The sequence below is a fragment of the Paramormyrops kingsleyae genome, chromosome 17, assembly GCF_048594095.1.
Source record: "Paramormyrops kingsleyae isolate MSU_618 chromosome 17, PKINGS_0.4, whole genome shotgun sequence".
Taxonomy (NCBI): Eukaryota; Metazoa; Chordata; class Actinopteri; order Osteoglossiformes; family Mormyridae; genus Paramormyrops; species Paramormyrops kingsleyae.
In genome coordinates this window covers 5,372,180-5,399,193 of record NC_132813.1, presented here as the reverse complement: position 1 = coordinate 5,399,193, position 27,014 = coordinate 5,372,180, and the positions used below count along the sequence as shown (strand labels likewise).

The 27,014-nt window shown below is 43.6% G+C and overlaps 1 protein-coding gene across 10 annotated transcripts in view; it reads right to left on the bottom strand.

Moving 5' to 3' along the window:
* LOC111849614 (protein Aster-B) overlaps positions 1-24,142 on the bottom strand; it is a 122,185-nt gene extending 98,043 nt beyond the window's left edge. For 9 of the 10 annotated variants that reach the window (XM_072701069.1, XM_072701074.1, XM_072701073.1 and 6 more), the window contains exon 1: positions 4,425-4,664. Coding sequence is in view for 1 of the 10 variants with exons in the window: in XM_072701079.1 (XP_072557180.1) it covers positions 23,997-24,127 (131 nt within the window). In the remaining 9 variants the exon portion in view is untranslated. Of the gene's footprint in view, positions 1-4,424; positions 4,665-23,996 lie in introns of those variants that run through there. The other variant, XM_072701079.1, reaches the window with a different exon arrangement.
* Between the last annotated feature and the right edge of the window lie 2,872 nt (positions 24,143-27,014).

Here is a 27,014-nt window from a genome sequence, read left to right as displayed (position 1 = left end):
AGTGATAAAAGGTGAGCGAGGTCTTGTGTATTTTCATCTCAAGCATTGCTCTGCATTGTAAAGCTCTACTTCCCTATAAATAAAAGCATATTTTTGGCTGAACGCCTCTATGCGTTTGGAAGAAAGCAACAGAGAGGATGTGGAGATGATATCAGATTCCACATACATTCCTTAAAAAATAAATAAATAAAATGTTTGTTGCACCTATGACAACACGTTGGCCCGGAGCCAGGCGATTCACGCGGGAGCATCTGGACGGGAGTGGCATCTAGGAGAGGCAGCCGGGGGGGGGGGGGGGGGGGGGGGGGAGGGGTGCCCGTGGATTAAAGCAGCACTCTGAAGTTCCCATGCTTCAACTGTAATCACGATGATACATTCAGATTTAAATAAATAAAAAACAGAGCCACATGGGACTTTGGGTCCTGGAAGATATTCTGAATCACCATGTAACCAATCACAGAGCGACAAATAAAAGCCTTTTGCGTGCTGTTCTGTGATCCGGGGCTAAGCGTTTGCTCTTCTCATCTGGAGAATGGATTTTCATTTCTTCAGAATGGCTTGGAGAGGTTCTGATTGATGAGGACGTCATGGCGATATATTGATGTACCCTCCTACACTGCCTGCTCTCCACCCTGCACCCCCCCCCCCTCTCAAAAAAAAAAAAAAAAACTAAAAGAAAAACCGTCCTCTTCAAAAATACAATCATGAGGCCGCTTGCTGGCTGGAGACCCAACGTTACGCTGGGAGAGCAAAAGCATGCGAAAGCTTGTCGTGATAGCAGAGACAGAAGCAGACGGGATTCTGGGAGTCATCTGGGACCATCTCTTCACCCTAACCGCAGCCTTGGCTGACCTTTGCAGTGGGTGTTTAGCCAGAAATAATTTTCGGGGGTGGGGGCGTCCCGTTCAGCATATTTCGCCGACCATAACTCGTAATCTTTCTTACTGGCTACGTGCCTGATTGGTACAACACAAATACTTCAGTGCCAAGAAAAAATAAAGCTCCAATAATACTGATAATCATCTTCATCATAATCATCATCCTCCATCCCCCTTCTATACCTATTACCGGATCACAGTGAGCACAGAACCTATCCCTGAAGGCAGGGGAAGCCCTGTCTCATCTGCTATCATCATTACTATATGCACACTTTTGTAGAAAGCAGCTTAGAGTGTACGTTTGCACGATAATTTATACAGCTGTGCATTTTAGACATAATTTAGGCTAAATACTGTACAACGACAGGGACCCCATTGGGATTTGAAGCTACAAATAGCAGTCAGCTATGGAATGTAACATTTGTGTTACAGCTTGTTAGCAGCAACACTGTGGCATGTGGGAGCAGTCTAAGTCCTTCCTAAAAACATTGTCTACATATTGTTATTTTTATTTAACTGATGAATAATTCAATACTTAACAACTTCTCTGTGTAATTTCGGTACTTAAAGGCTTTTTTTTCATGGTGAAAAGCAGTCCTTGGGGTATTTTTTGTCATATGGGTCAGATCTCCGCACTATATAGTACAGTTGTATAATTTAGACAATTCCAGTTAAGTACCTTATTTAAGGTACCAACAATAAGGACTCTGCTGAGATTTGAACCTACAACCTTCTGGTTGAATGTCTAGCTAAACAAATTGACCATCTAGCAAAAGAGTAAAGAAATCCAGGAAAGATGATCAAAAGAAAGGCGCCCCAATTATTGAAAACAAATGTGCTTACAAAGTTGCACGTCGCGCATCGTGACCTCACCAGGCTTAAGGAGCCCTGAATAAAGTGAGATAATTCATCAGCAATTTTCACGTGCGTCACGCCTACCAGGATGCAGGAGAGCCGAGGGTCTGGACGGGACACTGGTTAATCTCTATGCCAAAGATGGATCAGAGCTATTAGCTTCATTATCAAGTATTACGCAAACCATGAGGAGAAAATGGGGAGAAGCTGAGAAGGGTTAGGATCTTACTCGGGGCCTGTGTGGCTCTGCTGATTAGGAGACTATAACCATGATTGGAAAGTCACTGGTTCAAATCCTAGGCTTGACAGAGGGATTTCGCCACTGGGCCCTTGAGCAAGGCCCAAGCTGCAATTGCTAAACTGTTCCAAAGATTGTCTGCACCTGCTTTCTCAACAGTATTTCAGATTAAATGACTGCTAAATAACAGAAAAAAATATTCTTGTGCAACACTCATTTTGTTTGGGGCTACATTCAACAGATTTCACACCGGCCCGGGGTGGCGCGGGAGAGGGGGCTGTAGCCGGCCTGTGACAGAGCATCTCCAGACAGGAGCTGATGGGTGGGGGGGACAGGGGGTGAGAGACTGGGAATAACAGCCATGCACTATCTGCCCTGGGCCAACTGTACTCTTGGGAAAACCACTGTAATAAACACATGCTAAGTAATAAATTTTACCTGGGGGGTGGGCGGGAGGGGGGCAGGGGCACTGTGATACACTGACCTTATAAATCTGATAATCTAATAAACAAAAAAACGTTGTTCCCTTTCAGAAAACAGGCACTCAACCATCTGTCCTTGTTCATAAAAAGCCATAAAAACAATGTTGAGTGTCTATATGACATTATCACTTGGGGACAAACCACAGTAATTTAATAAACTGAACTACGTCATGTTTTTCCTCTATAGGACGGTGTAGCAGTTTCCAGGGAATGTAATGTTGCTGAACCCTAAAAATGGGGGGGGTGGTGGCTGAATGAGCTAATTGTATTTGCAAAGCTTTGCATATCTTTTAACAATTAACCTGGATGAAGAAGGGCCTCGTTACTGGCGGCTCGCGGGCAAATGATCCGCTTCTGGGGTTAAAACCCTGAAGGCTGCAGGTTCAAAGCCCAGAAGAGGTCAAAATGGCATCAAACCAGGCAGAGCATTTACCCCGTGTGCAAGGTCACTGCATGAGACATAAGGGACCAGACTGCTGAAGCAGGTTTCCCCAAACAGAAGTACAGGTGTGTACGGTGCCTTTCAGAGAAGCTGAAGCCAAACATTCCTTTAACTGCATGTCCCTAATGAGAAGACACTTTCTGAAAATGTGATGAAAGCTTTGCTCAGCCTGAAAGTGCTCCGTGGTGCTGCCTCCATAATTTCTAAGATTCCTGAATGACTTTTCTACGCAAATTTTCTCTGTTACAGAAGCAGGACTGAAATGAATGAATTTCTAAAATGCACGGCTCACCGGATACACTTCAGAATCTTGGGCCGCAAAGTCAGCTCATTTTAGTACGTAAAATTAAAAATAGGTGGGAAAATGTTTCCTTTTTCTGTCTCATTTTCTAAAGCAAATAACGCATTGACTGTAAGCTTAGATTCCATGAAGAGCCAAGGCATCACGTGCCTTGAGATCCATTATTCAATAGAGAAAATGGTGAGAGCTAACCATCTCAAAGCGAGCGGAGCTGTCAGTCGCTGACTTGTGAGCAGTGCGCTTACAGCAGTGACTCGTTTTGTACGGTACAGAGTGTTTTCAGTTTTTTTTGGATTATCATTATTTATTTAAAAGTTAATTTGCAATGAAAAGCTTTGCAGTAAACAATGAGGGAACTTTATAAGTGGATGAACAGAGCTATAAATGGAGAAGCCCAACAATACTTTGGGGTGGGGGGGGGTGACCTGTGTATCGGAGAGGAACCTTGATTTATCCTGGCCTTCCCTTGAAACCGAGGCCACAGTTACGGGAACAAGGTCCTACCCACTGCCAACCCAACACGTGCCCGCGACCTGAAAAACTAAACGAGCCACCTGTTCTGCTTCGGCCACTTGGGATTGGGGGGCTGTGTGAGAAAAAACACGGACCTGAAGACGTGTAAACAGAACCATTTGGAAAGTTTGGAAAAAACTCGGAGCGGGAGCCAATGGCGCGCGAACTCCGGTCTGGGTTAAAACAAGCGGCACTTGCATGTCGGCCTGACAAAGGTAAAACTTGGTGAATTTCCACCAACTCACATGAAAATATAGCCCCCCCCCACCCCCAGATGATCATTGCCTGGACCATGGATGCTGAAGTAAGGACGATACTGGGCGCGAGTTTTGTGTCCTTCCCAACCTGCCACCAACTTTCCTGGAGACATTCCAGGCCGGCGATGGGGTGTCACGGTACGCGACTTCCATCATGCCGCGAAACTTCAGCGAGCGTCAGGCCGTTGGCAAATCCGCCACATAGAACCTAAGTCCGCCTAGCCAACTAAGGATCTGCGAATTATGCGTCTTCAGAATCCAAAAACCCATTCTACACACCTACATTACCACCTCTTCTGCTCACAATCGAATTCTGGGGGATTCTCAAACACTGGACAAATCACAAGCTCACAGCCCCATCCACACACAGTCACACAAGCACAATAGATGGACCACAAACTCCCACACTCCACCACATGGAAGCACGAAACAAAATAAAAATAAAAAGCAGAAGTTACCTTAGTTGTCTGAATTGAATAAGCCCTAGAGGGGACTGCAGGTCAGCGGGGGATTATCGGATCTCTTTGCCCTGACGTTGCTGAGGCAGTGAGGCAGTTCAGAATCGTTGCGCAAAGTGGAAACGGCCCAAGTGCCTCTGCTCTCCTTCCTTCCCCCCTTTCTATCCTCTGCTCCTCACGCCGTCGAGCACAGCCATCGAACGGCTCTGCTCCCTGTAAGACCCGTCTCGCTTTGGCGCTACAATCGCATGCTCAGGCTGCTCTCGCTTCCTCCCTCCACCCCTCCCTCACACACACACACACACACACACATACACACACGCTCAACTGTGTTCCTCCCCTCCTTCCCCCCCCTTACACGCCAGGCTGCGGGGGAGCCTCGTGTGACTGTGTGCGCGCCGGTGTGAGTGTGCGGCTTGCTGTTAACCCCTGATTTGACTCCGTGGCTCTCAGCTGGCAGGTCACACAAATCCCTGGGAGTCTGTGACTCCAAAGAGACTCTCACTCCTCACCACGACAATCACCACCCTGCTTGGAGCATTTATCCATAATGACCTCTACTGCATTTTTTAACCATATACCCCCTTTAAAGTGCAGTCCCCATGCCGAAAAGAGAGCTCTTAAAAATATCGCCGTTGCTATAAACAAATAAAAATATATATTCTGATGAATCGGTTCCTTCCTTTGGTGATGACTCTACTTTCCTAAGATTACAGTACACTGCCATGGGGATTGTCAGCCATCCCATAATCCGAGGCATGAACATCAATTCCTGGCAATGACACGGGTACATGTTAAGAGGGCCTGCCATGCGTGTTGTTAGTATGTGATCCCATACCATGTACGAGCACAGTGTTAAGGAAAACAGAGGCCAGAGGCGAACTGGAAGTCAAGGACGCGTGCTTTCCTGCATGCCCCCCACATCCCCCCCCCCCCACTCCACCAGCGATGGCCTATTTTAAGCCTCAGCAGTACTACATACACAACAAACTGAAGCTGATGCAAAGGGGATGACGGAAACCCAGTTCTGGAGCACCCCTTACACTCATTAAACCATTAAGAAAAAAACACTGGGCTATTTAAAAAAAATCAAGAAACCACGATGTCATCATGAAGAAGGAGTAGGACGACAAAAAAAAAAAAACAGGCAAAATCAGTATTGTAGAATCAGTGTCCTCCTCTGCTTCCAGGGGGCAAACCTTAACCTTTTGCTGCCATGAGATTTCTGGGAAACAACCCACCGCGATACGTCTGGCAGTATGAACGGCTGGGGCGACCATAGATAAACCAGATGGAAAACATAAAGGGCCAAATCAAGAATTTACCATCTCATAGCGTTCAGGACTCCTTTTGCAGATCTGAGACACTTACAGCTATTAAAGCACTGCTACCAATTCAAACTATGTTCTGTTGACAGCGTTATCGTTTGGGTATTTCACAGGTCGATTTACACCGTACAAGTATTCACCATCCTCTGATTGCCCACCGTCTTGTAGAATGAGGCATGACCATGACCTGACCCCAGTCATGGGCACCCATGGGTGTAAATTATGGGGGGGAAGGGGGGTTGTAGCCCCCCCCAATAAATCAAAACCAGCTAATACAACCCCCCCAATAATCATGTTTCCCCCGTAATGGGTGGAGACCTCAACCCCCCCGATGTTCCAGCCAAAGTTATGCCCTTGTGGGCACCTGTAATATAAGCTGAATTTCCTATTTGCAGACTGACTTTTGGTTGTTTTACCAGTGTGATACTCTCTATGATCCATTTAGTCACAGTCACACATCAAAAGGTTTGACTAATCCTAAGAATATTCCAAAATGCCTTTTTTTCCCCACCCTCCTCTGATAGAAGCACACGTCTTCTGGGCAATTTGTCCAAATAATTCACTTCTAAGGTGGCTAAAATTAAAAGCATCCATTGTTCTGATGTATGTATAGCATGCGGGAGACAGACTGGGAGTCATCTGGAGAGAATATTCAGGGTCTTAAATGACAAAAAGAAGAAACGGGTAATAAGTTGCTAGTGGCTGAAACGGCAAATGCACAACAACCGCTGTTTATTCACGTTTATTTAGAGATTTAGAAAAATAGGACAATAATGGCACGTGCCGAACACAATAAAGCATTATTGACTGAATCCTTATCACAGTGTCCGATGTAATGGTTTTGCAATGAAATCAAACAGCCCGCTGTTCCTCGGTGACGGCAGCCGGGTAAAATTGAGTGCTCATAATTTGTTACGTGTCTTTAATCGTATATTTCACCTTTCACACCTCTCGGTTATTTCCAAGAGCTTTCTCGTATTCTCAGGAGGGTTATCAATCTGCCAAGCTCAATAGGTAACTATGTGGAAGAAGGGAGGATTTAAAGGTAAAAGAAACTGCTTTAAAGAACCTTCATAGAATATTACAAAAATGATTAATATCGATTATGTGCAAAGTCAACCAATACAACACCAAGAAGTGGTGCATTTTTGACTCGTCCTGAATGAATAACAACCACCCCCCCTCAATGATGCTGCCCATTGGGCTCGGTTGTCATAGGAACCCCGCATTTGTGCAAGTCAGCTCCATGGCATTTATGTAACTGTAATAAAAATGAGCGCAAGCACAATATACCGCACGTACACGTGCGTACTTCAAGGGCTCTTGGTGTGCAGCCAGGCAATTAGCCACCCTGTGGCCACACTTTCTGAACCTCTAAACGTAACACTTTGATATAGTACAGCATTCAGTTCCGCCCTTGGGCTTTTGTACCTTCATTGAGTGATTTTCAACACAAAAATGACATCGAAAAGATTAAAATGAACCCCATCATACAATATGGCCATGCTATTGTCTAAACAATTCGTTTAAAAACTACTCTTTAGCAGAGACGTAACCTGGGATAACTCGACTGAATCTTTATTTCTACAGATTCCTGATCAAATATGCATGTAGCCAAACGCAAAATGGTATATGGTCATATTCTGTATCTAGAGTTTCTATTTTTGTGTAATAACACTTTGTCAGAGATGGGTAGGATTAAATGTCTTTCCAATGTTTAACTTATCTTACGTTAATATAGTGCACGGGTGGTATTCTGAAGTTATAAATAGTGCCACAACATTCGTACATTAGCCTAAAAGTAAATAGTAATCATTTCTGGCATTTGTGACTTCTTTCAGACATTTGAAGGCTCCAAGTAAGTTCAAAAACATTTTAATGATAAAAGCTGCAGAATCAGGGACAACCGTCGTTTTCCAAATAGGCCTCTGTACCAACAGGCGACTACCACTCTCTCCGAAAATGTAAGAATGCACCAAAAAATATATACACTCGCAGGCTTCATTAAAGACCGATGAGGATAAGCTCTTTAAGTCTCTTACGTCTGGAAAATTACCAGGTAATTCCATCATAGAAAATTCCCCATGAAGCCACAGCAACTGCCTGTAGACTGAAACGGTCTAGCGATATGCCATAGATCTTAAACATAGGTAGGTCTGTACTCTGTGGGTCTGTTATTGTACACACAGTTTATATGGAGTTATATCTCTGTGCTTTAGCTAAGTTGCTGAAAGCAGCACACCTGGATGACATGCACCTACATGCAGGTCCTCGTCTTTAGCTCTGGTTTCTTACGTCGAAATCAAAGCTAGATAGTTTCCTGCACCTGCATCCCTTCCAGGCTGGTTGGTATCTCCTTATACTCTATCATCTACCCCCCCCCCCACCCACAACTCCCCGTGTTTGCCATCTACCCAGCAGGTTACCTCGATGCATTTGGATCAGGCATATCCGTAGGGGAGGTATCACCAACTACCGGCATAACTTCCGGCTTGTCTCTTGTTCCCTTCCCATTGCACCTCCTAAAGCATTGTTTGTCACTGGTCCAGCATGGTTGCTTTTCCCATCTGGGGTCGAGGCAGGGATGATGATGAAAGCATCGACATAAAAAAAAAAAAACACACACACATAGAAAATGTTGATTGCGACAAGCCTGTACACATCCACAAAGATGTGGATTAAGACCTGCAAAATGAAAATAAATGATCGCACCAATTTTGCTCGACACCGAGACAAGTGTCGAGAAAAGCACAGGGGATGTCTGACACTAAAGAGGGAAAGTGTGTTAAGTTCACTTTTCACCATCTCACAGCTAAGTTCGATTTAATGAAAAATAACTTTGACGTGGTCACAGCATACAGCTCTGGAAAAAATTAAGAGACCACAGCAACATTTTTAGTGTCACTCATTTCTCAATTTACGGGTGTCATGCCCACAGGGGCGGTGCAGCACAGTGGCTAGCAATCACCTCATTTTCCACCACAATAATTAAATCAAGAACAGCCAAGCTGCAATTGCGAAGTATTGTTGCCATGTTAATGACCTCTACTAAGCATTTCTTTGTCTCGAGTCTTCCCTGACTGCCCCCTGCCCTCCCTTCCCGTCCTGCCTGCCTCGTCCGTTCCATCCCTTCGTCTTCTCGTCCCGTCTCTCTGTAGGACTGATCTCTCCGCTTTCAGACCTCCCGTGACTGACCCGACCACCCTTCTGGATGTCCCCTTTGGCTTTGGTTGCTTTTGGCTTTGTCAGTCTCAATAAACCCTTCTCCTGCATTTCGGGGTCTGTCTCTTCCCTGGATCGAAGTTACAAAAATGGGTATGTTTCTGTATAAAACATACATTTTTTTGTAAACTCCAACCTGACTCTTCCCTGTTACTCACTGATGAAGGGCTTTTTCCTTCAGTCCTGCTTCTAGGAGCCTGTTACGACCTTGTCTTAGTAATGCACTTGACCCCACTAAATGCTTCCCATTCTTTTTGCAGGTCACTTGTTGTCAACCTCAGATTCATGAGGCATTGTTGGACAAGTCGACGGTCATCTCTGGCATTAGATAGTCTTTTCTGCCCTCTGCCTGGCTGTTTTTTTGGTCATTCCCAATGTCTCCTGCTTCACATTGTTCTTGTGTACTGCGATCTTAGAAATTTTGAGCCGGTAAGCAACCTGTAGCTCAGCGTAACCTTATGTCAGCAGAACCAGGATTAAACCAAAATTAAACAATATAGACTTTTTTTTTTTATTAAATGGAGCCAGAATGACAATACACACACCTGAAGATAACCCACAAGTAATCTCAATAGAAGTGATAAAGGCTAAAATAGCTAAAATCCAAGTATAATACTTTTTGCATATAGGAACACAGCTATACAGAGAGACTCAGTGTCAGAATCAGTCCCCACCTTGTCCTGTTCCTGTCTATTGTCTCCCCATTTGGCCAGCAGGTGTCGCTGGCTATCTTAGCCTTTTCCCTGTGTCGGCTTTCTGTACTGTTCCTAGTGTGTTCCCCCGCTCCTTGAGCCACCAAGTGGCTGAAGGGGCTAAAAGCATGTGGCTGAAATCTATATTCCCCGACTATCGTAAGCAACTGTGGGACATTTTGAGTCCCCCCCCCCCCTTGTTGTTATGTCCTTGAATTTTATTATAGGTATGATTTATATCTTTGTTCTTAGTTACCCCTGCTTGTTCTAGTGCTGTACTCATTCTTTGTATTTCCTGTGTAGCTCCTAGGCCCTACTGTATTGGTTGATTATCATTACCCTCACCTGTCCCTTGTAAAAGTTCCCGATGTTTGCTTAATTGGTTATAGCCCACACCTGTTTCCTGTCTAGCCTCATCTCCTTTGTATGTAAGTGCTTGCGTGTGTTTTAGTTGGCTGGTCATTTTATGTTGCAGATGTTACTGCCCTGTGTTTGCTGCTGATCTGTGATGGTTGTTCCCGAGATGCTCCCTATCTTAGTTTTACCATTTACCTGCTTTGTTTTGACCTGTTGTGGCCCTTTGGTGTGTTTTTGCAGTTTAATAAAGCCCTTTGTTTGCTGGAGCTGCTACCTGGGTCGTTCCATCATTCCCAAGCCCTGCCATAAACCTTAGGATATGAAATTATAATGTTTATATCCAAGAAAAGGTCAGTTATGCTGCACCTTAAAAAGGCCAGTTATAAGAAACTTCTCATGAACGGAAATTTGATTTGAAGGAGAACAGAAGTGACGAATAACTCACACCTGCTAAAAAAGGCCATGCGTTAATTATTAGCAATATCACTTATAATTGTATTTCCTGGGTACTGATGTTGTCGTGCCCTATGATGGGAGAATCCAAGGATGCCGGGTGTGGCGTCTTTCAGTAACCACTTGGAGGATGGAGCTGTGACTCAGACTCACAGAGGTGACTCAGAGTCACAACGGGAACGCCCAGTGTGCTTCTCCATAGCCCCTCCTGCTCCAACCAGGAAAGCCTCATTATGACCAGCAGCCTCGCATGGCTTTAGCACTGGCGGCAAGATGGACGCACCTCACTGTCACCTCCACCCTAGTTCCTCACATCAGGCATAAATTGTGGAGGGAAAAATCCTTCATGATGCTTACTAGCCCACCTAGCAAAGACATTTTGTGGCATTCAGAAGTTATCCTTGCTCAGCTGATGGGGGTGTGGTTGGGGAGGGGGTCTGTTGTTGCACTCTGCATGAGGTCTTTACCCTGTTTAACTGTAGTTATATGACCCAGTCTCCCAAGGCCCGGAACCTTCCGGAACTCTTACATCGTGCCCCCTATGTTTTTATTGCTACTGTCAGCGGAGGCCATCTGGCAAGGCAGCACCGGGCCGCTGATGTGCGAGAGCAAGCAGGCCTGAGGGTCTGAAACCCATTATGAGGAGAAGAGGATTCTGCATCAATGCAGCTCTGCCCATGACACATCTCAAGCCCAAGGTTCTAGGTAGGCCAGGGTTCTCAAGCTCGAGTAACCATGTGCTATGTTCGCTGTACCTGTATGGGGGGAGGGCCCAAAATGTAGGTGCCCAGGGGCCTCGCAGGACCACAATCTGGGCCCGACTGCACCAGCTCTTCTCTAACAACCTGGCCTGATATGACACACCAACACTGAAGAGGAGTCCTTTAGATGATTAACAGGCTATCGGACTGATAAACATGTTCCATTCTCTACCCCTAAGCGCTGTTAAGGCAGTTAATATAATCTTTGTTGGTGCTTAAGATTTAGGCTTATCCTGGTCAACATGATCATGTCCTCTGCTGAACAATGGAACCACTATATCAATGTCACCACAATCCTTGACTTCCGGATGTCTTTCCTGGACCATATTCCATTGGGGGAAGAAAATCAGATACAGCATCATCATAACACAAGTTAGAGAACGACAGACAGCACTGTAGAACAGTTCTGGTTAAACATAGCAGAGCATGACTTGTAAATTCAAGGGCATTTCAAGCACTCCTTAGATGAATCACCCAGCCAGAGATATGGGAAATGGACACACACACACACACACACACACACACACACACACTCATTGCTCACAGATGCTGCCATCTATGCATGGATAGGTCTTTTTGTACATACTAATCCTTTTTTTTTTACATTAGGTCCCGAAGCAGTTTGGTGCCAAGCAGTTAGATCTGACTGATCTTCTCATGACTGCCTCAAGCAAACGTCCATTAAGGTATTACCATTCACTTACTGCTGTTCTCATTTTTTTTGTATAAATCTTGTCGAGGCATTATTGATATGATGGCTATATTTATGGGGATTCATTCTTTCTTTTGTCATTTCACATGCCTAAAAGCCTCCCACTCTTTCATACACATTTCAGTATGGGGGGTTGACTGCATCCCGGCAACATTCTCATGTGACAATGCCGTCTCCTTTAGAAAGCCAAAAATTGCCCCAATCATAATCCTTTTGCAAAATTATCTTGAGTGAATAATCCTTCCCAGTTACTTGGAGCAGGGAGGAGGATTTCAACACTGGGTGCATGTCACAGAATCACAAACAGTAACCATATATAAAGCTGAAATTTTCCACCCAGTTCAGTAATAAAAGCAGCATTGCTGGGCCTGGCTTAGGTCAGCATCATTAAACTGAACCCAAAATTAAGAAACAAAATCCTTATTCAATAAATCACACCAGTGGCAGCTGCTGTTTCCCCGAAAGGGGAAATGTACAGCAACCCCATGAAGACCATGAAAAATGATTTTTTTTATTCATGGAGATATTCTTGCCAGATTTTGGGGGTAAACTTGCATACAGACACCATCTGATTGTCATTTAAGTGACACTTAAAGCATGACCTGCATATTAAAATAAAGACGTCCTGCAATAAATAACACAAAAAGGTCATTTTTACCCATTTGAAAACATTACTGTATTGGAGTACTAGTTAGTTTATATACGAGCTATTTATTATGGCTAGATTTCATTTGTAAAATTTTGGATATTTTATTTGCTGAAATCACATATAAATTATTCCAGTGATCTTTTATTTTAGTAGTCTTTATATAATTAACAAAAATTTTATTGAATTCTTTACTTTTAAATTTCTAAAATTATAAAAGGTCCTCTTATATAAGAAAACATAAAATTTGGTTACATTATTTCAAATTTTAAATGATATCGGTCTAATACTCAGGTTAAAACATCAATATAAAAGCACTAGTCAGTAATTATTATTAATCCGATTTGCCCTTTGGACTGATCCATCAGTCAGTATTGTAAGTATCATTTTCTCGGTGGTAAAAGTCACACCGGGGTCTCTCAGTGTGTCTGTTTGTAATATGAAAGACATTGATCAAAGTTCAGGCCGCTTAAGGGCTGAGCCTGTCACACACCATTGAGACTGTACAATAACTTAATCGGACGCGTTCGAACTTAGATGAAAGCGGTGCCTTTGTGAAAGACTTACAGTAACACTGGTTTACTGTGGGCATCTTAGTAACTGTACCAGGGGTGAGGTTACCCCCCATCTCATCCTCAGAATGGTTGAGACCTTCAGGCAACAGGTTCAGACAACAACAGCAGGTAGTATGGACACAGCAATCACAGCATCGCGATGGAGGATCTCATTCAAGCTTTGGGGATGAAGTCACCATCTGCTCAATAAATCTTCGGCAAGCCAGGACGAGAGGTGCATTAAAAACGAGACGCCTCCACCCTGCCCCAGAGATGCCCGGCATACCTGCCGTCACTACGTCAATCATTTTTGACACCAAACCCACGGCCGGCATCGAATGATTTACCTCCCATTATCTTGATGAGTAAAACAGATGGGGTATCTTACTTCCTAGTGTCACGCGGTAAATGGTGACCGCACCAAATGCCACCTGTCACGTCAGCTGCCCGTGCCTGTGCCCAAGCGAAGATGCCAGGCCAGAATGGGCTTTTAAGAGACAACTTCCGATCAAACCATTTCCGGGGCTTTTTTCAGGGAATAAGAGGAAAAGCTGAAATATAAACATGTTAGTTCTGCATTAATTTCCCTCTCACATCCATGGGTGGGTGTGTGGGCTCTCACGTGTGTGTGTGTGTGTGTGTGTGTGTGTGTGTGCGTGTGTGTTCGTGTGAGGGGAGGGTGCGTGAACAGATGGCAGGATGAATAACAATCACACTGATTCAAACTAGGAAACAGTCCAGTCAATATCCTGTATCACCAGTATAACCTGCAGTATCAAGCCAACGTAAATATGCATGTAAAATAAAAAATAAAAAAGTGCAATTCAACTGATATTTAAGTAGGCCTACCCTGTTAGTTTCAGATCACTTTGATAACATTTTTCTGCCTATGACAAAATCCTATAAATCACAAAAATACGTCATTAGAAAGGTCCCATGTCAACGTTATAACAATTTGGAATTTATAGGCAGGAAGCGTTCAGTTTACTTGGGCTGTTTGACAGGTTCATCTGAATGAAACTGAACGAATTATATTAAAAGCTACATTAAATCACTGCACCAAACCTTGGAATGGGAAAAAAAACAGCTCGATTATAAATGCACAGTATTTCACTAACAATGCATCCCAAGCCTTGAGGAGCCACAGAAATTTGGTATTTGGTTTGTTGTGACAAGTCTTGTCTGCCACCATGTGGCCAGTAATCCGGAGAGAAAGACATAAAAGCTGTATGAAGTGAATTCCTGCTGATCCAGTTAAAAAACACGTTTTAAAGGGGAAGGTTTTTATTTAAAAAAAAAAAAAAAACACAATGGCAGAGAGTCAGAATTAACCACTGTTAGAAAGTCCTTAACTGAAAGATTCAAATTCAAAAACACTTTATTTGTCCCCAAGGGGCAATTACAGGCACACAGGGCAGTTGAACAAGGACACTGACGTACAGTGCAACAGTATTTACAGTATTTAGGAGATGCTGTGCAAAATTGCAGTCAATCAGGTAGCCGAGAAAGACAGATAAGGTAGAAAAGGACGGCAGCAGTGATATATCAGGTGTCACAGTCTTTTCACCCCCCATTCGGGAATCCATGGTCAGCGCCGGTCGAAGCTCACATGGCCCCCTAGACTAGCTTGACCGCCAGCGCCCCCTGTCTGAGACACAGTGAAACTCACATGCTAAGTCGGTGACCCCTCAGAAGATGGCGCTCAACCGGTCCTCAGGACTCCTTCCAGGTCCCTACTGGCTCTAATGGGTTGATTTATACCACAGACACAAACTGCAAATCACTCGTGTGCTCTTTCACCAGCCCGACTCTCGATTCAGCGCTCATCACTGCCATTAGCATCTTACATAGTTGGACCCATTCAGCTGCATGGTTCAAACTATGTAACTTAAGATAGTTGACGAAAATGCTTTTGTGAAGCACTCCAGGAGAGTTCGAAGACAGATGTCTGGAACGTACAGGAAACACAGTCAACATCACAATCAACATCTCTAATTTCAGTTGTATTAGTGTTTGTGTACATTTTTCATTGAAGGCTTTTTTGCCAAGGTATGTTTGTGCATACTGCCAATAAAGTGTTCGCAGTTCTGATGAATCTCTCTTACGACTTGTGTTGCCTAACGCAGGTCCGCACCGGTTTGGAGAGGAGGTACGTGGGCTCTGATTCCCAGAGCTTCCAGTTCTCAATGCATCAGAGCCACGCTGCATTTGGGACTAAATCAATTCATCCTTCCTGTCTCATTAGGGCAGACATGTGGGTTAACTGGCTCCACGGAGATGCCACATGAGAGAGCGAGCTTCTTTGTACGCCATCAGAGTAATGGTGAGGTTACTCCCACCATCACACCCGGAGGACCTCAGACATTGTTTTTATACCGATACTGTTCTATTATAAGCAGTATGGTTTGGGTTACAACTATTAGATGTAATATGGTACCTTTTATCATCACAAACTAGTATGAGAGTAAACTTTACATACCTTGGCTGTATGTTTCTCTGTCTAGTTATTTTTTCCCAAAAACAAGTATCACATAAAGCAGGGATGTTCATCTGGGTGTCTGCAGTCCCCTGAGGGTCCTCACCACAGTTGTTGGGGGTCTTTGGAGATGCCGTAAAATGATGAGAAGCAAATACCATGATCTCTTTCAAGCGAACAATCTTTTTTTTTTTTATAGTACTATTTTAACCACAGGGGTTACAAGGTGCTTTACAGACACTTTAAGAGAAAAACACAAGAAATTAAAAATAAGCCTAAAAGAAAATGCATAAAAACGAATAAAATGACTAATTAGGTTCTTAGTTAGGCTATTACATACAATGGTGAAAAGATGTGTTTTCAGCCTTGTTTTGAAAGTACCAAGACATTCACTGGCTCTCAGGTTTTCTGGGAGAGTGTTCCAGTGTTTGGGGCCATATGGTAGCTAAAAGCTGTCTCTTCAGGCAGGTTTTAGGAATTACCAGTGAATTACTGGAGGACGGTTGGAGTGATCTGCCTTGGACATACCATACAATCATTTCACTGAGGTGGGGTCATGAGATGCGAGACGGATTGAAGGCAGGTGTTTGGTGGACAAAAAAAGGGGTTTATTGAGCTAAATGGGAACAGGGAAACAAACGAGACCATGAGGGATCAAAACAAGAAGGCGAGTTCAGGGCAGACAGGAGGAGTGACGTCAGTGACCGGACTGGGGCTGACGAGGCGAACAGGCACTTAAATACAAGGATTAACAAGGGGTAACAAGCACCAGGGCGGCTCATCAGGGCCACATTAGGGAGGATTCAGGAGGGTCAGGTGGACACGGCAGGCAGAATGTAAGAGGTAGGGTGGAGCAAGACCACGTAAGTATTTAAAAATTAAGAAAAACTTTAAAAATCAATCCTAAAAGCTACAGGAAGCCAGTGAAGGAATTTAAAGATAGGTGCAACATGAAACATATTCCAGAAGCTCTATCTTCTCCCATTTGGAAAAAAAAAACATTCAAAAGGAACATTAAAGCCCCCCAGGGCCGTAGTTACTTATGTGATCATGCAATAGGGGCAGGGGGTCCCAAGATCCGGGCTGCTCTCTTCTGGAGACCCCTGGTTGTTGTGAGGCTACTGTTGCATGCGCACACTGTGAGACACGGCCCTGTATCTGATAGCAGAGTGGCTACAGCTGCCCCCCCACGTGGGCCTGAAAGCTGGCAGATGGATTAGAGTGCGAGGTGGTGAAGTTATAGGAATTACAGGACCAGTCAGTACCCTTGACAGAACTAGAATGGGCTTATATCCCCCTGGACCCACCCTAGTGACATCACCTTTATAGAAGGCCAGAGGGGATTGTGGGAACAGACCGTAGCAATTAAGTGCATTGGGAGCAAAATGACCATTTTAACAATGTTGGTTCAAGTTCAAGGCGGAGTTCACAAAGAAATTATACTGAACCAGTGTGCCACTGCGTAACCATGACGTCCCACTCCCCATCGTCACCTTTAGGACAAACAGTGGCGAATTCTTTCAGGGACATGCGACTATACCATTCATCAAATCACGGGGACAAAAACCCTGTATGCGTCTTCCCAGTGCTTCTCCATTATCAGTGGGAAAAAAATAACTATCCCATCCCTAATGAATAGGAACATCTCATTAGTGAGTAGGCCATCTACCCAGAATTCCCTGAAGTAACCAGCTGTAAACAGCACATCTTTTGGAAGGCTTGGACTGAACAACATGGTCTTAGGAGACCCTTGAAAGAGTGCGGAGAGTGACTCTGTGCAGTAAGGTAATCAACAGCTAGACATCCTGTGAAGCGGGAGAAGTTTGAGTCGGCCATTGCCCTGGGTGTATGCTGACGTGAGGGGGACATGTACCACATCACTGAGCACGGCCTCTAAGAACCCAGCCGGCGAGCATTAATGGTGAGGTGAGGCGTGTCGGTGTGACCACATTCCCCCCATGCTCTTCAGACATGGTCTATTCATTCATGTACGGGTATCCTTAAGCCAGCTTATCCTGGGGCTCAGGAGGGGTGGACATAAGGATGCAGAAGTGAAGGTTTCCCTAGTGGATGCAAAGATATGCCTTTTCCCAAATCCCACGCTGTTCCAGGTTAGGCTGCCAATAATGCAATATGGTGAGCTGCACAATTCAGGCCTCTTGGTGTGTGTCAGCGGTCCTCAATCCTGTTTCTGGTGGCCCCTGCCAGAATTATTTCGTTCCAACCCTACCTTAATCAAGCTTATATGGTCCTTAATAGGCTAATAATGAATGTGGCAGGTTGAAAGCAGTGTGGGTTGGAATAAAGACAGGATTGAGAACTATTACAGTATGTGAACCAATCTCTTAGTACAATGCTAACACAAGCAGGGGGTTACAGATCATACAAGGCAGTGCTTCTTAAGCCAGATCTCAGTGACCCCCCCAGGCTCCCACCTCCCAGCACACCTGCACCAAACAAATAGGAACACCAAATGCAACCACTCCTCATTTACTACCCCAGTTAGCAAAACATTCACAAAAATAGCAGCAATAACAAAGTTCATTTTCCAAAGAAAGCATGGCAACAATGCACGGATGAGACAGACCACTGAAGTAGAGTGTACAAAATGTTCACTTCATGAAGGATAAAAGGAAATTGAGTGTGGTTATAAGCAGCCACGGTCATGCTTAGGCAACTGTGATTCTCACTTAGCGACCATTTCGCTTAATGACCTGGTAATTGGAACAGAACTCCATTGCTAAAAGAGGAGCGGCTATTCCCGAATTAAACAAAACACCAAATACCAGAAGCAAACAAAGCAGAACTATCCAAACAAATCGAGAATAAACGCCTGGTACGCACTGAGAGCTGGGAGGGATCTCAAATGAGGACTCTGTAAGGTTCCCGGGGACTGAGATGAGAAACACTGATCTAAAAAGTGTCAGAGGACCACAGGACAACCAGACATGAGTTTCTGCGCCCCACAGACAGGATGTAATGCTGCACAAGCTCCCTAATGGTTGCTTTTCAGTGTCAGAGAGCAGTTTGGCAAGGTTCTGTAAGTTTCAGAGACTCTTTGAGAGAACACCAGCTTAAAGAAACAGGCCCAGGAATGCAGGCGAATATTCCCATAACCCTTTGTTGCTGCCAGCATGTGTATTTGTGACTAAGCTTCAATGCATGTCCATATAAGCTTATGCGCATGCATGATGTGCACGCACACGTTAATCATGGAAACTGCACCGGTCCCTGGGAGGCTATCCAGTTACCATGCTGTGGTGCGAGGGGCGGAACCTCGGCACGTTACGGTGCAGAAAAGTAACAGGCGCGCCGGGGGCAGTCACGCGCCGCTGAACAGCTGCAGCCTCGCAGACGAAACCTAACCTACCTGCCCCCCCCCCCCTCCACTGTGGAAATAACACGCCGTTCATCCTAGACTCATAGCGAGGGACACAGCTGTCGAATGCAGCCTGAATGGGAGTTTATCTGGCGATTATTAAAAGGCCAGGAGCGAGAACACTTGCTGTTCTCTCTCTAACGAAACCGACTTCCATTTTTAATCATTCAAAAAGTCATGTGACTGATCCTCTTTGGCGGAGAACTCCAGAAGACTGAATAACTAGTTCATCAAAGACTAAACAAGAATGAAAAACAAAAAATCTAATCAGGCCAAATATAATTAAGCCCACCACATACCCATTTTATAAATTTGGTCTTAATATTGTCATTTCGCATTTACTGAACACTGATTGGGAAATCACATTTTAGTGGTTTATGAAAATATCACAAGGTTTGTTTGATTCTAAGATTAAATAAGTTGGTCCTCCTCCGAGATGAAATACAACCTGACGGAAACACATCCCAAAATTCCGGCTACACTCTTTACACCTTAAGTAATATTAAAATGACCTTAAGTAAAACCTGCCCCTTGTGTCCTTTCAAAGTCAATGTCAGTCTTTTTACTGTTCAGAGCTGAAAAGATGAGCACTGGCAATAACTTCACAGGATATTATTGACTGTAAAAAGATCATTTGCTCCAAGAAATGATTTTAAAAGTAGCCAAAGGGTCATATTTCCATTTAACATACAGTGGTTACAATGCACTTTCACATGACATCATACCAGCCCCAAAACCGACATGCCAGTTTTTTCTTTAATCAAAGTAATACTCACGATATTTATGAAAGTATCCATTACAAAACCACAGTCATTGTACAGACCATGACAGTGTGGTTGCCGATAGAAACCATACACGTCCACGCTCAGTAATTTCGAAAAGGTGGTTAGGTGTTATAAATAAATCTATTGAAGTTACATTTATAGCATGCATTGTTTTTATATAGTTATCCACAATGATTTCTGCCAGAATAATCCATCAGGGCTCTACATGATTAATATTGCATTTCCTTCAGTGCATAACCCATTCACTGAGCCAAATCAATTGTCTGGTGACTTCTCACATTACCGCACTATAGTGAGAGGGCGTAGTTAGTAACCATGCCATTACTCAAACTTTTTGAACCTGAGGGTTTTTTATGACATCACCGCCCATCCGTGTTTCCAGTGCCCAGTGACTGCCCCAGCTTCAGCAAGCCCTAATTCAAATCGAAAAGGGATATCAAAAGGACTGGATCTACAGTATTTCTATTTTCTCATTTACATAATTTTTTTGTTGGGGCAGATCTTTCATTTCTTTGCTCCCTGTAGGCAACAATGACAAGATGAAAGAATATCCAACAATTCAGGCAGGGGCAAATTCTCCTTGCTTTACCTTAAAACCCTGGGGGGGGGGGGGGGGTATCAATGATGAAAATACTATGACATAATGTAATGGCGGGATCTGCACAGCAGTTAAAATATCACGTTAAAATTCTTCTCCACCCTCTTCAGTTGAGGGTCATATGCCCCATGCGTGACATCTCCCACGCTTATGGATATTCTCACTCGCATGCTTCCACATCTCACAGAGAAGACACTTTGGAAACCAGACATGAAACGCATCACGTCACCCCGATCTGGATGATCTGAGAATCCACATGAGATAGCTATCGTCAGGATCTCAGACATGTACAGCTTTACTTTGAATTGGATGTAGAGCACCTTTGATTTGGATCTTGTTTGCAAAAGATAACATGCTGCTCCTTATTTCAGCAAAAGAGACCCTCTTCTAATCCTCTGCTAGCTGCACAGGTGGAGATATGAGGCTGTGGTGAATTTTCAATTATGGGCAAATATGAAATGCAAAAGCATCACAAAAAACAGCCTCAAAAGGTGGCCATGTGCATCAAAATGTCACACATGCAAAAATAAGTTTCAAGCTTTTGTTGTCATGTGACCCGAGGGAATTCTTGATCCGAGTTTCAAGGGAGGGGACACAAAACAATGCAATACGGAACAGAAACTGCAGTGAAATAGAAATTGAGACCACGCAAGACATTTATTGAGCACGAGAGAAAAATCAGAATCTTAAAAACATCCAGAAATATTCATTCTGCTGCATATGCAAAACGAGAAGTTATATATGAGTGGAAAGAAATTGAACATGAGTAGAATTACGGGACTCCGCTGCTCACAATGCTGCATAAAACAAAAAGTAAATTAGTATCATATGAGAACTTTGTTTTAGTGGAAGTTGACTCTTCCACATTTAAAAGCCTGCATAATTAAATATACATGCCCATGAATAGCAATGAAAAATCTATTAGAGCCACTGGTCATTGTTGTACTGTGACTACAGCTCGAGTTTCTTTGCGTAATAATTTATTAAAGATAACACTATCATGCTGCCCCCCCCCACCCCCCACCCCCCGCCATGGGCAGCGCAGAGCTCAAGGCAGTGACCGTTTCGGAAACTTTGATTCTTTATTAAATAGTTTTTCCAAATTTGTAAACTTCTTAAAAGTATAAAACGTCCTCAACACCCAGGAGCAATCATTTTGCATCCGACTTTGTGCAAAATAGTAATGAGGAAACACAATTGATGCTTAATTCAATTTAGCTTAGACATCAAGATGCAAAATAACATCCCGTATCACCTGTTTTCAGGTGATGTTGTTAGTGTTACACTCAGAGAACATTAAAAAGCCCCATAATACATAATGCTGATAAGCAGCAGTCCAAGTGAACAGAATGACCCAGACCTGTTGAAAAGAACTGATGTTGTCGGCCCAGGATGGAACACCTGTCTCTACATTACAGGCAGGTTTCATGTCCATAAAAGGACGTCAGAGGGCTGGTTGACTACGATGTGCCCAACCTGCACCCTCCCAAACAGAGCTAGTGGAGCCCTATAGATTTTTTTAACCAAACTTACAAACCAAAAACCCATCCCTACAAAAACAGGATTTAATTGTTGCAGTCAGTCAGTTTTCTCTGTATTTAAGTGGGATTAAGGGAGGAAGACATTTGTAAGAGAGAGGGAATAACATACAGTAAATGTGGGTAAGTTTCTAAAATAGAAAGTTCTAGAATCTCCAAAATAAACTCCCTTCAGGGGACACGTGTCCCAATCTCACTCTCTGAACGTGAGCAATGGGCATAAACGCAATCCCGTAAATGTACAAAGCGCAAACATTACAGAGGTAGGGGTTAATACAAGTTTGGAGACTAACCAGTCAGACTGCAGAGCACATGTTGGTGTAGTCTGGTAATGAGCCATTCACTAAACATAAATTAGCATGGCGTGCAAGTGAAGTCTATATTGGCATGTACAGATGTTGCTATTTGAAGTACTACTTAGCATAAACACTAGTAATAATGCTAATAATACTTCAACCGTGCCTCACAGGAGGAGAAACACTACAACAAGCGTATCTAGTGATTAACAAAGATCTACACAAACATAACAGTTGGAAGAAGCAATGACAGGCTTGTACTCATGAGACATTAGTGATCCTTTGATTATTGTGACAAAGAAAGTTATACCAAGACTCAGATGGATAGCTAGTTCCTGCCTACCTCTACTCTTTGTGTGGTTAATATGTCATGGTTGGGGGGGGGTCCACTCAGACTCACAGCCTACCCTGCAAGACCCCCGTAGACTTCCATGAGATCCTTCCCTTAGTTGAATGGTTTATGCAAACATTTGCGGTTCATACAAACAGGGACAGGCACTTAAAGCAGAACGCAAGTATGAGAAGAATCAGTGAGACCAGCTGCTCAAGTGTTTTTCCTCCCAATAAAAGCAGAAAAATCGCTCCGTTCCCCTGAGAAATTAACAGCCATCAAGTACTTTTGAAATTATCCATCCATTTTCAAATCCCAATTTACCCAAACAGGGTAAAAGTGATCCCAAGGTCATCCTGGAAAAGCACGTCACACTAAACTTGGGATAAATGCCAATCTGTTGCACGCTGCAAAACACACTAGCTCACACACTTCACAGTCAGCAATTCACCCAGACTGCTCATCCGTGCAGCGTGGGAGGGAGATGGTGTAGTCAGAGCAAACTCACACGCAGAGCCAAGTCTGCATTCAAACTAGCCACCCCTGAGGTGCAAGGTGACAAGGCTATCCATCCACATGCTAATACCGCCTCCGAAAGCCTTTTACATCTGCTTATCTAGTGATGCACACAAGTAAAAATGCGGCCCTACTTCCCGAGGCTATACTGTACGTTTCAAGGCTTAGTGACATCAAACCATCAATTTGCAATAAAGCGATTATCATTTGCTGAGAATATCAAACATTCAAGAAAGTCAAATGCGTTGATACAAAGACATACGCTGTACAAGTGCAGCCCACGTAAAACCCAGTTACTTACGAAACAAATTGTGTACTTTAAACAGTTTAAAATCTGGTTCTGATAAGTGTGGGACTAAACATCACAAGTCAAACAAATCAGAAACGCAGTATTAATGAACAGGAAGCCAACCATATCCCATACTTTATTAAGCCAATTAGTATCCACGTGATGTCAGCTAGAGTAAATTTCAGCACCATCTCTATACTGTTTACGTTTTATATCTTTAATAATTTAGATAGCCTACTGTTGTAAAAACCTAAGTACGTTCATAGAGAAAGTCGAGAACAAATTCATTCAGAACAAAATTGAAAAAGTCCACCTTAATAATGTTTGGATCTCCGGGATGAAGTGTTAGGAAACATGCAGGGTAACTCAGAGACACTTCCAAAGTTCCCAAACGCCAATACTGTCACTGCTATTTATAACACGTAGCCTTAAATCCCCGTAGTAAAGAATATTTCGTTGTCATTATTATTCCTATCCAAATTAGTGTTTTACATTACACTTACCAAACTGCATTGCATACCTTTAGTCCACGCAGAGCCGTTATTCTCTGGTGTGACTTTCTTACTACAAACAGCAGTATTGGGTGCAGACGCTGGTTTTGCGGACTGGTGTAGGACAGTAAGCAGATGCTGGCCCTACCTGGCCGGGGAGCCCGCCTTGGTCCGCAGCTGCTGCAGAGATCGGATGGAGATGCTCTTCAGCAAACTGTCCGCCGCCGACTCCTGCAGCTTCAGCTGCGGGATGATGTGCCCCGTGTTCGCAAAAGCCATTTCCCACTTCAGACACACAGGCACACAGGACAAAACGAAAACAAAGATTGGAATAAGAAAAGAATGCAGTTCACGATGCGCAAGGTGCGGGGGTTTCTATAATATGTTTTATATAAGCCGTCTCCTCTCCCCCTACAAACCCCAGCGGCGCTCCTACACTCGCCGAACGGTCTTCACGCTCGGATGGACCGTATCGCGGTTAATGGAGAAGCGGCGTCTCACGCCCATCCGTGTGACGGGGAGCGGCGCCTGCACTTACAATGGAATGGGATGGGATGTATGTCTTATTCAACAACCACGGACCACTCATCGGATACATCTTCATATAGGTTTTATGCGAGTGTTGAAGGGGCACTATTGCATCCATACGCCCGCTCATGCTCCTGACTGGGCTCCGTCAGCTATAAGCAGAAGCACTCCTGGCTTTCGAAACAAGCGGCACATAAACTACACGATCACCAGTGTCAGCAAACATTTTATTTATAGCACATTAAGCAAGCCCCCGTGCAGCTTTAAAATCCGTGCGCCTATTATTCTTCCACAGTCAATGTCAATTATTTCAATGAAAGCGGGCCGCTTGGTCATCAGTTACCGAGGAATCAATCAGCAATCCGCTGATGAACTGGCTAAAGTCAGGATAGCCAGAAGAAATATCTTTGGTGGACATAATGACTGGTGTATTAACCTATAACGCCTATTTAGACTTCACATTAATGTCTTTCCCAATATACAGACATTCATTATAGTGGGTTTAAGTTAAATAGAGTGAAATCAGGTAATTGTAGGAATCGTTTGATGTAAGATTGGTGTTTCAGATTGGTTCTGTGGGCTTCCTTCCATTTTCGTTTTAGTACAATTTCTGTACATTGTGACAATCGTCTAATAACAGGTGGCTGTAAAGAGCACCGTCGCTTTCAATGAAAATGTCTTCAGAGCATCTGCAGCACTTTCATGGAAAAACGTCTGGATGGAGACCCGCTGTGATTATTCAGTTTTAAGGAGCAAAGGGGTCCAGATTCCGGGTCTATGTGAAGTCAACAGCTGAACAGCCCAATAATCCTCACGGTAGCTGCGAACGCTTTTGTCTCGACGGGAGCTTGCGGAAATAATGTCAAGTGTTGGCTAAAAATAGCATTCCATTAACCTCTCAGTTTGAATTAATGGCTGTGCATTAATTAGTCAAGTCAGCCGAGAGTGAAATGTAGCCAGTTTATCTGTGAGCCACAAGGCAACAGTTGTTTTCCTGTGAGAATATCACCCATTGTGGGGGGACGTGAATACCCCCAGCTATGGGTGTCAGCTCAGAAATATACATTAGAGATGGAAAATACGATTCTCTACAGCGAATCAATTCTTTTGACTTTTCCTTGGATATTTTCCAGTTTTTTTTTTTGTGAAATTGCCTTTTCATTTTTATTTTACCTTTTTGTTTTACTTTATATATTAATATATTATACTTTATGTTAATTAAGTTATACAGTATATGCTGACTGACCCCTTTAGACCATTGTACATCATTACACCAGAGGGCGGCGACAGAGAGCTTATGTCTGCTTCGCTGAACTCGCTTATTTGCTGAACTGAAACGAGCAGTGAGGCGACCGAGATCATGTCGGGCCCTTAAAAGTTTCATTCAAAAATAAGTGATGGCTAGAGAACGGCTCAGGAAACTTTATTTACTGCAGTCTGGGGTGCTCATTGCACGATGAATAGTGTTCAATTCATCGTGCGGAGTACGGCTGCCCTCTTTTTTTTATCTTATCATATTAATGTTAAAGAAAACTAATGTACTTCCGCGGAATAAGTATATTGAAATATCAGACCTGCGGCAATGGTTTATGTGTCGTATAAAGGGGATCTGATTGTAAAATAAACGTTATCAATATGGCGTGAGACTCTTTTCTGTCAACATGCTGAATCTGGGATTTAATGTATCTTATTCTATTCCGGGTCACATGGTTAATTTTTCTTTAATTCTGATACCAAGCTCCCATGTTGCCTGAATTAGGCAATTTGTACTAGTCTATTTTGTATGTTTTTAACCTTATGCATTAAATGTTTGTGGTCACCACTAGAGGGCAGGATTTCATCACGAATGTAACAAACCGTATAATACATTTCCGAACCGTATTTATTTTTAGTTCAACTCAACTTGTATCTGCAGAGCTTAAAAGGGAAACTGTCTACACGGATTCATTGCGTACTTAAAACAAAAGGAAAAAAGCACCATAGTCTTCTTAACGCCAGTCGAGGCTTGAGCTTTCTTCTTGCGGGGTCTGTGTTTCTGCGCCCCGACCTGCTGGCGGTGCAGAAAACGGCAGTCCAGTGTGGCTCTGGGTGTCTCCCCACTTTATTTTGCTGTACTGCCATGCGGCAAATGTCGCTTGTACTCAGCAAATGCGTGCTAACGGCTGCGCTCTGCGTTATCGATTTTATTTTTCAAAGGACAGGGCAGAGGAAGGGAGGCAGGACTAATGTTGAGGGAGGCAGCCGGAGGTATAGGCGTTATGTACATTATGTGTTTGGGGTTAAGGGGTTTGGGCAAGGGGCAGGCAGTTACTGTACACGGGTTGTTCGACGTGCAACCAAATGGCACGTAATTATGTAGGGCCAGGGAGCTGCAATGTACTAATTGAGGGATGAAAAAATTTTAACATTATATAACGCAGTAGGTAAATGTCATGCAACTGGGAGGTCTTTTCATTACAGAATGGTTAAAATATACACTTCCCCCCACTTAATTACCACTTTGGCACGTTTTAAAATTCACAAGTGCTTTTTTTGTGTAAATCTGCGCTAGCATGATGCAAATATTGGTATTTAATGAAAGCAATTGCTCTTTATAATACATCAGGCAGTTTCTACCACGAAGATTAAAGAACAAATA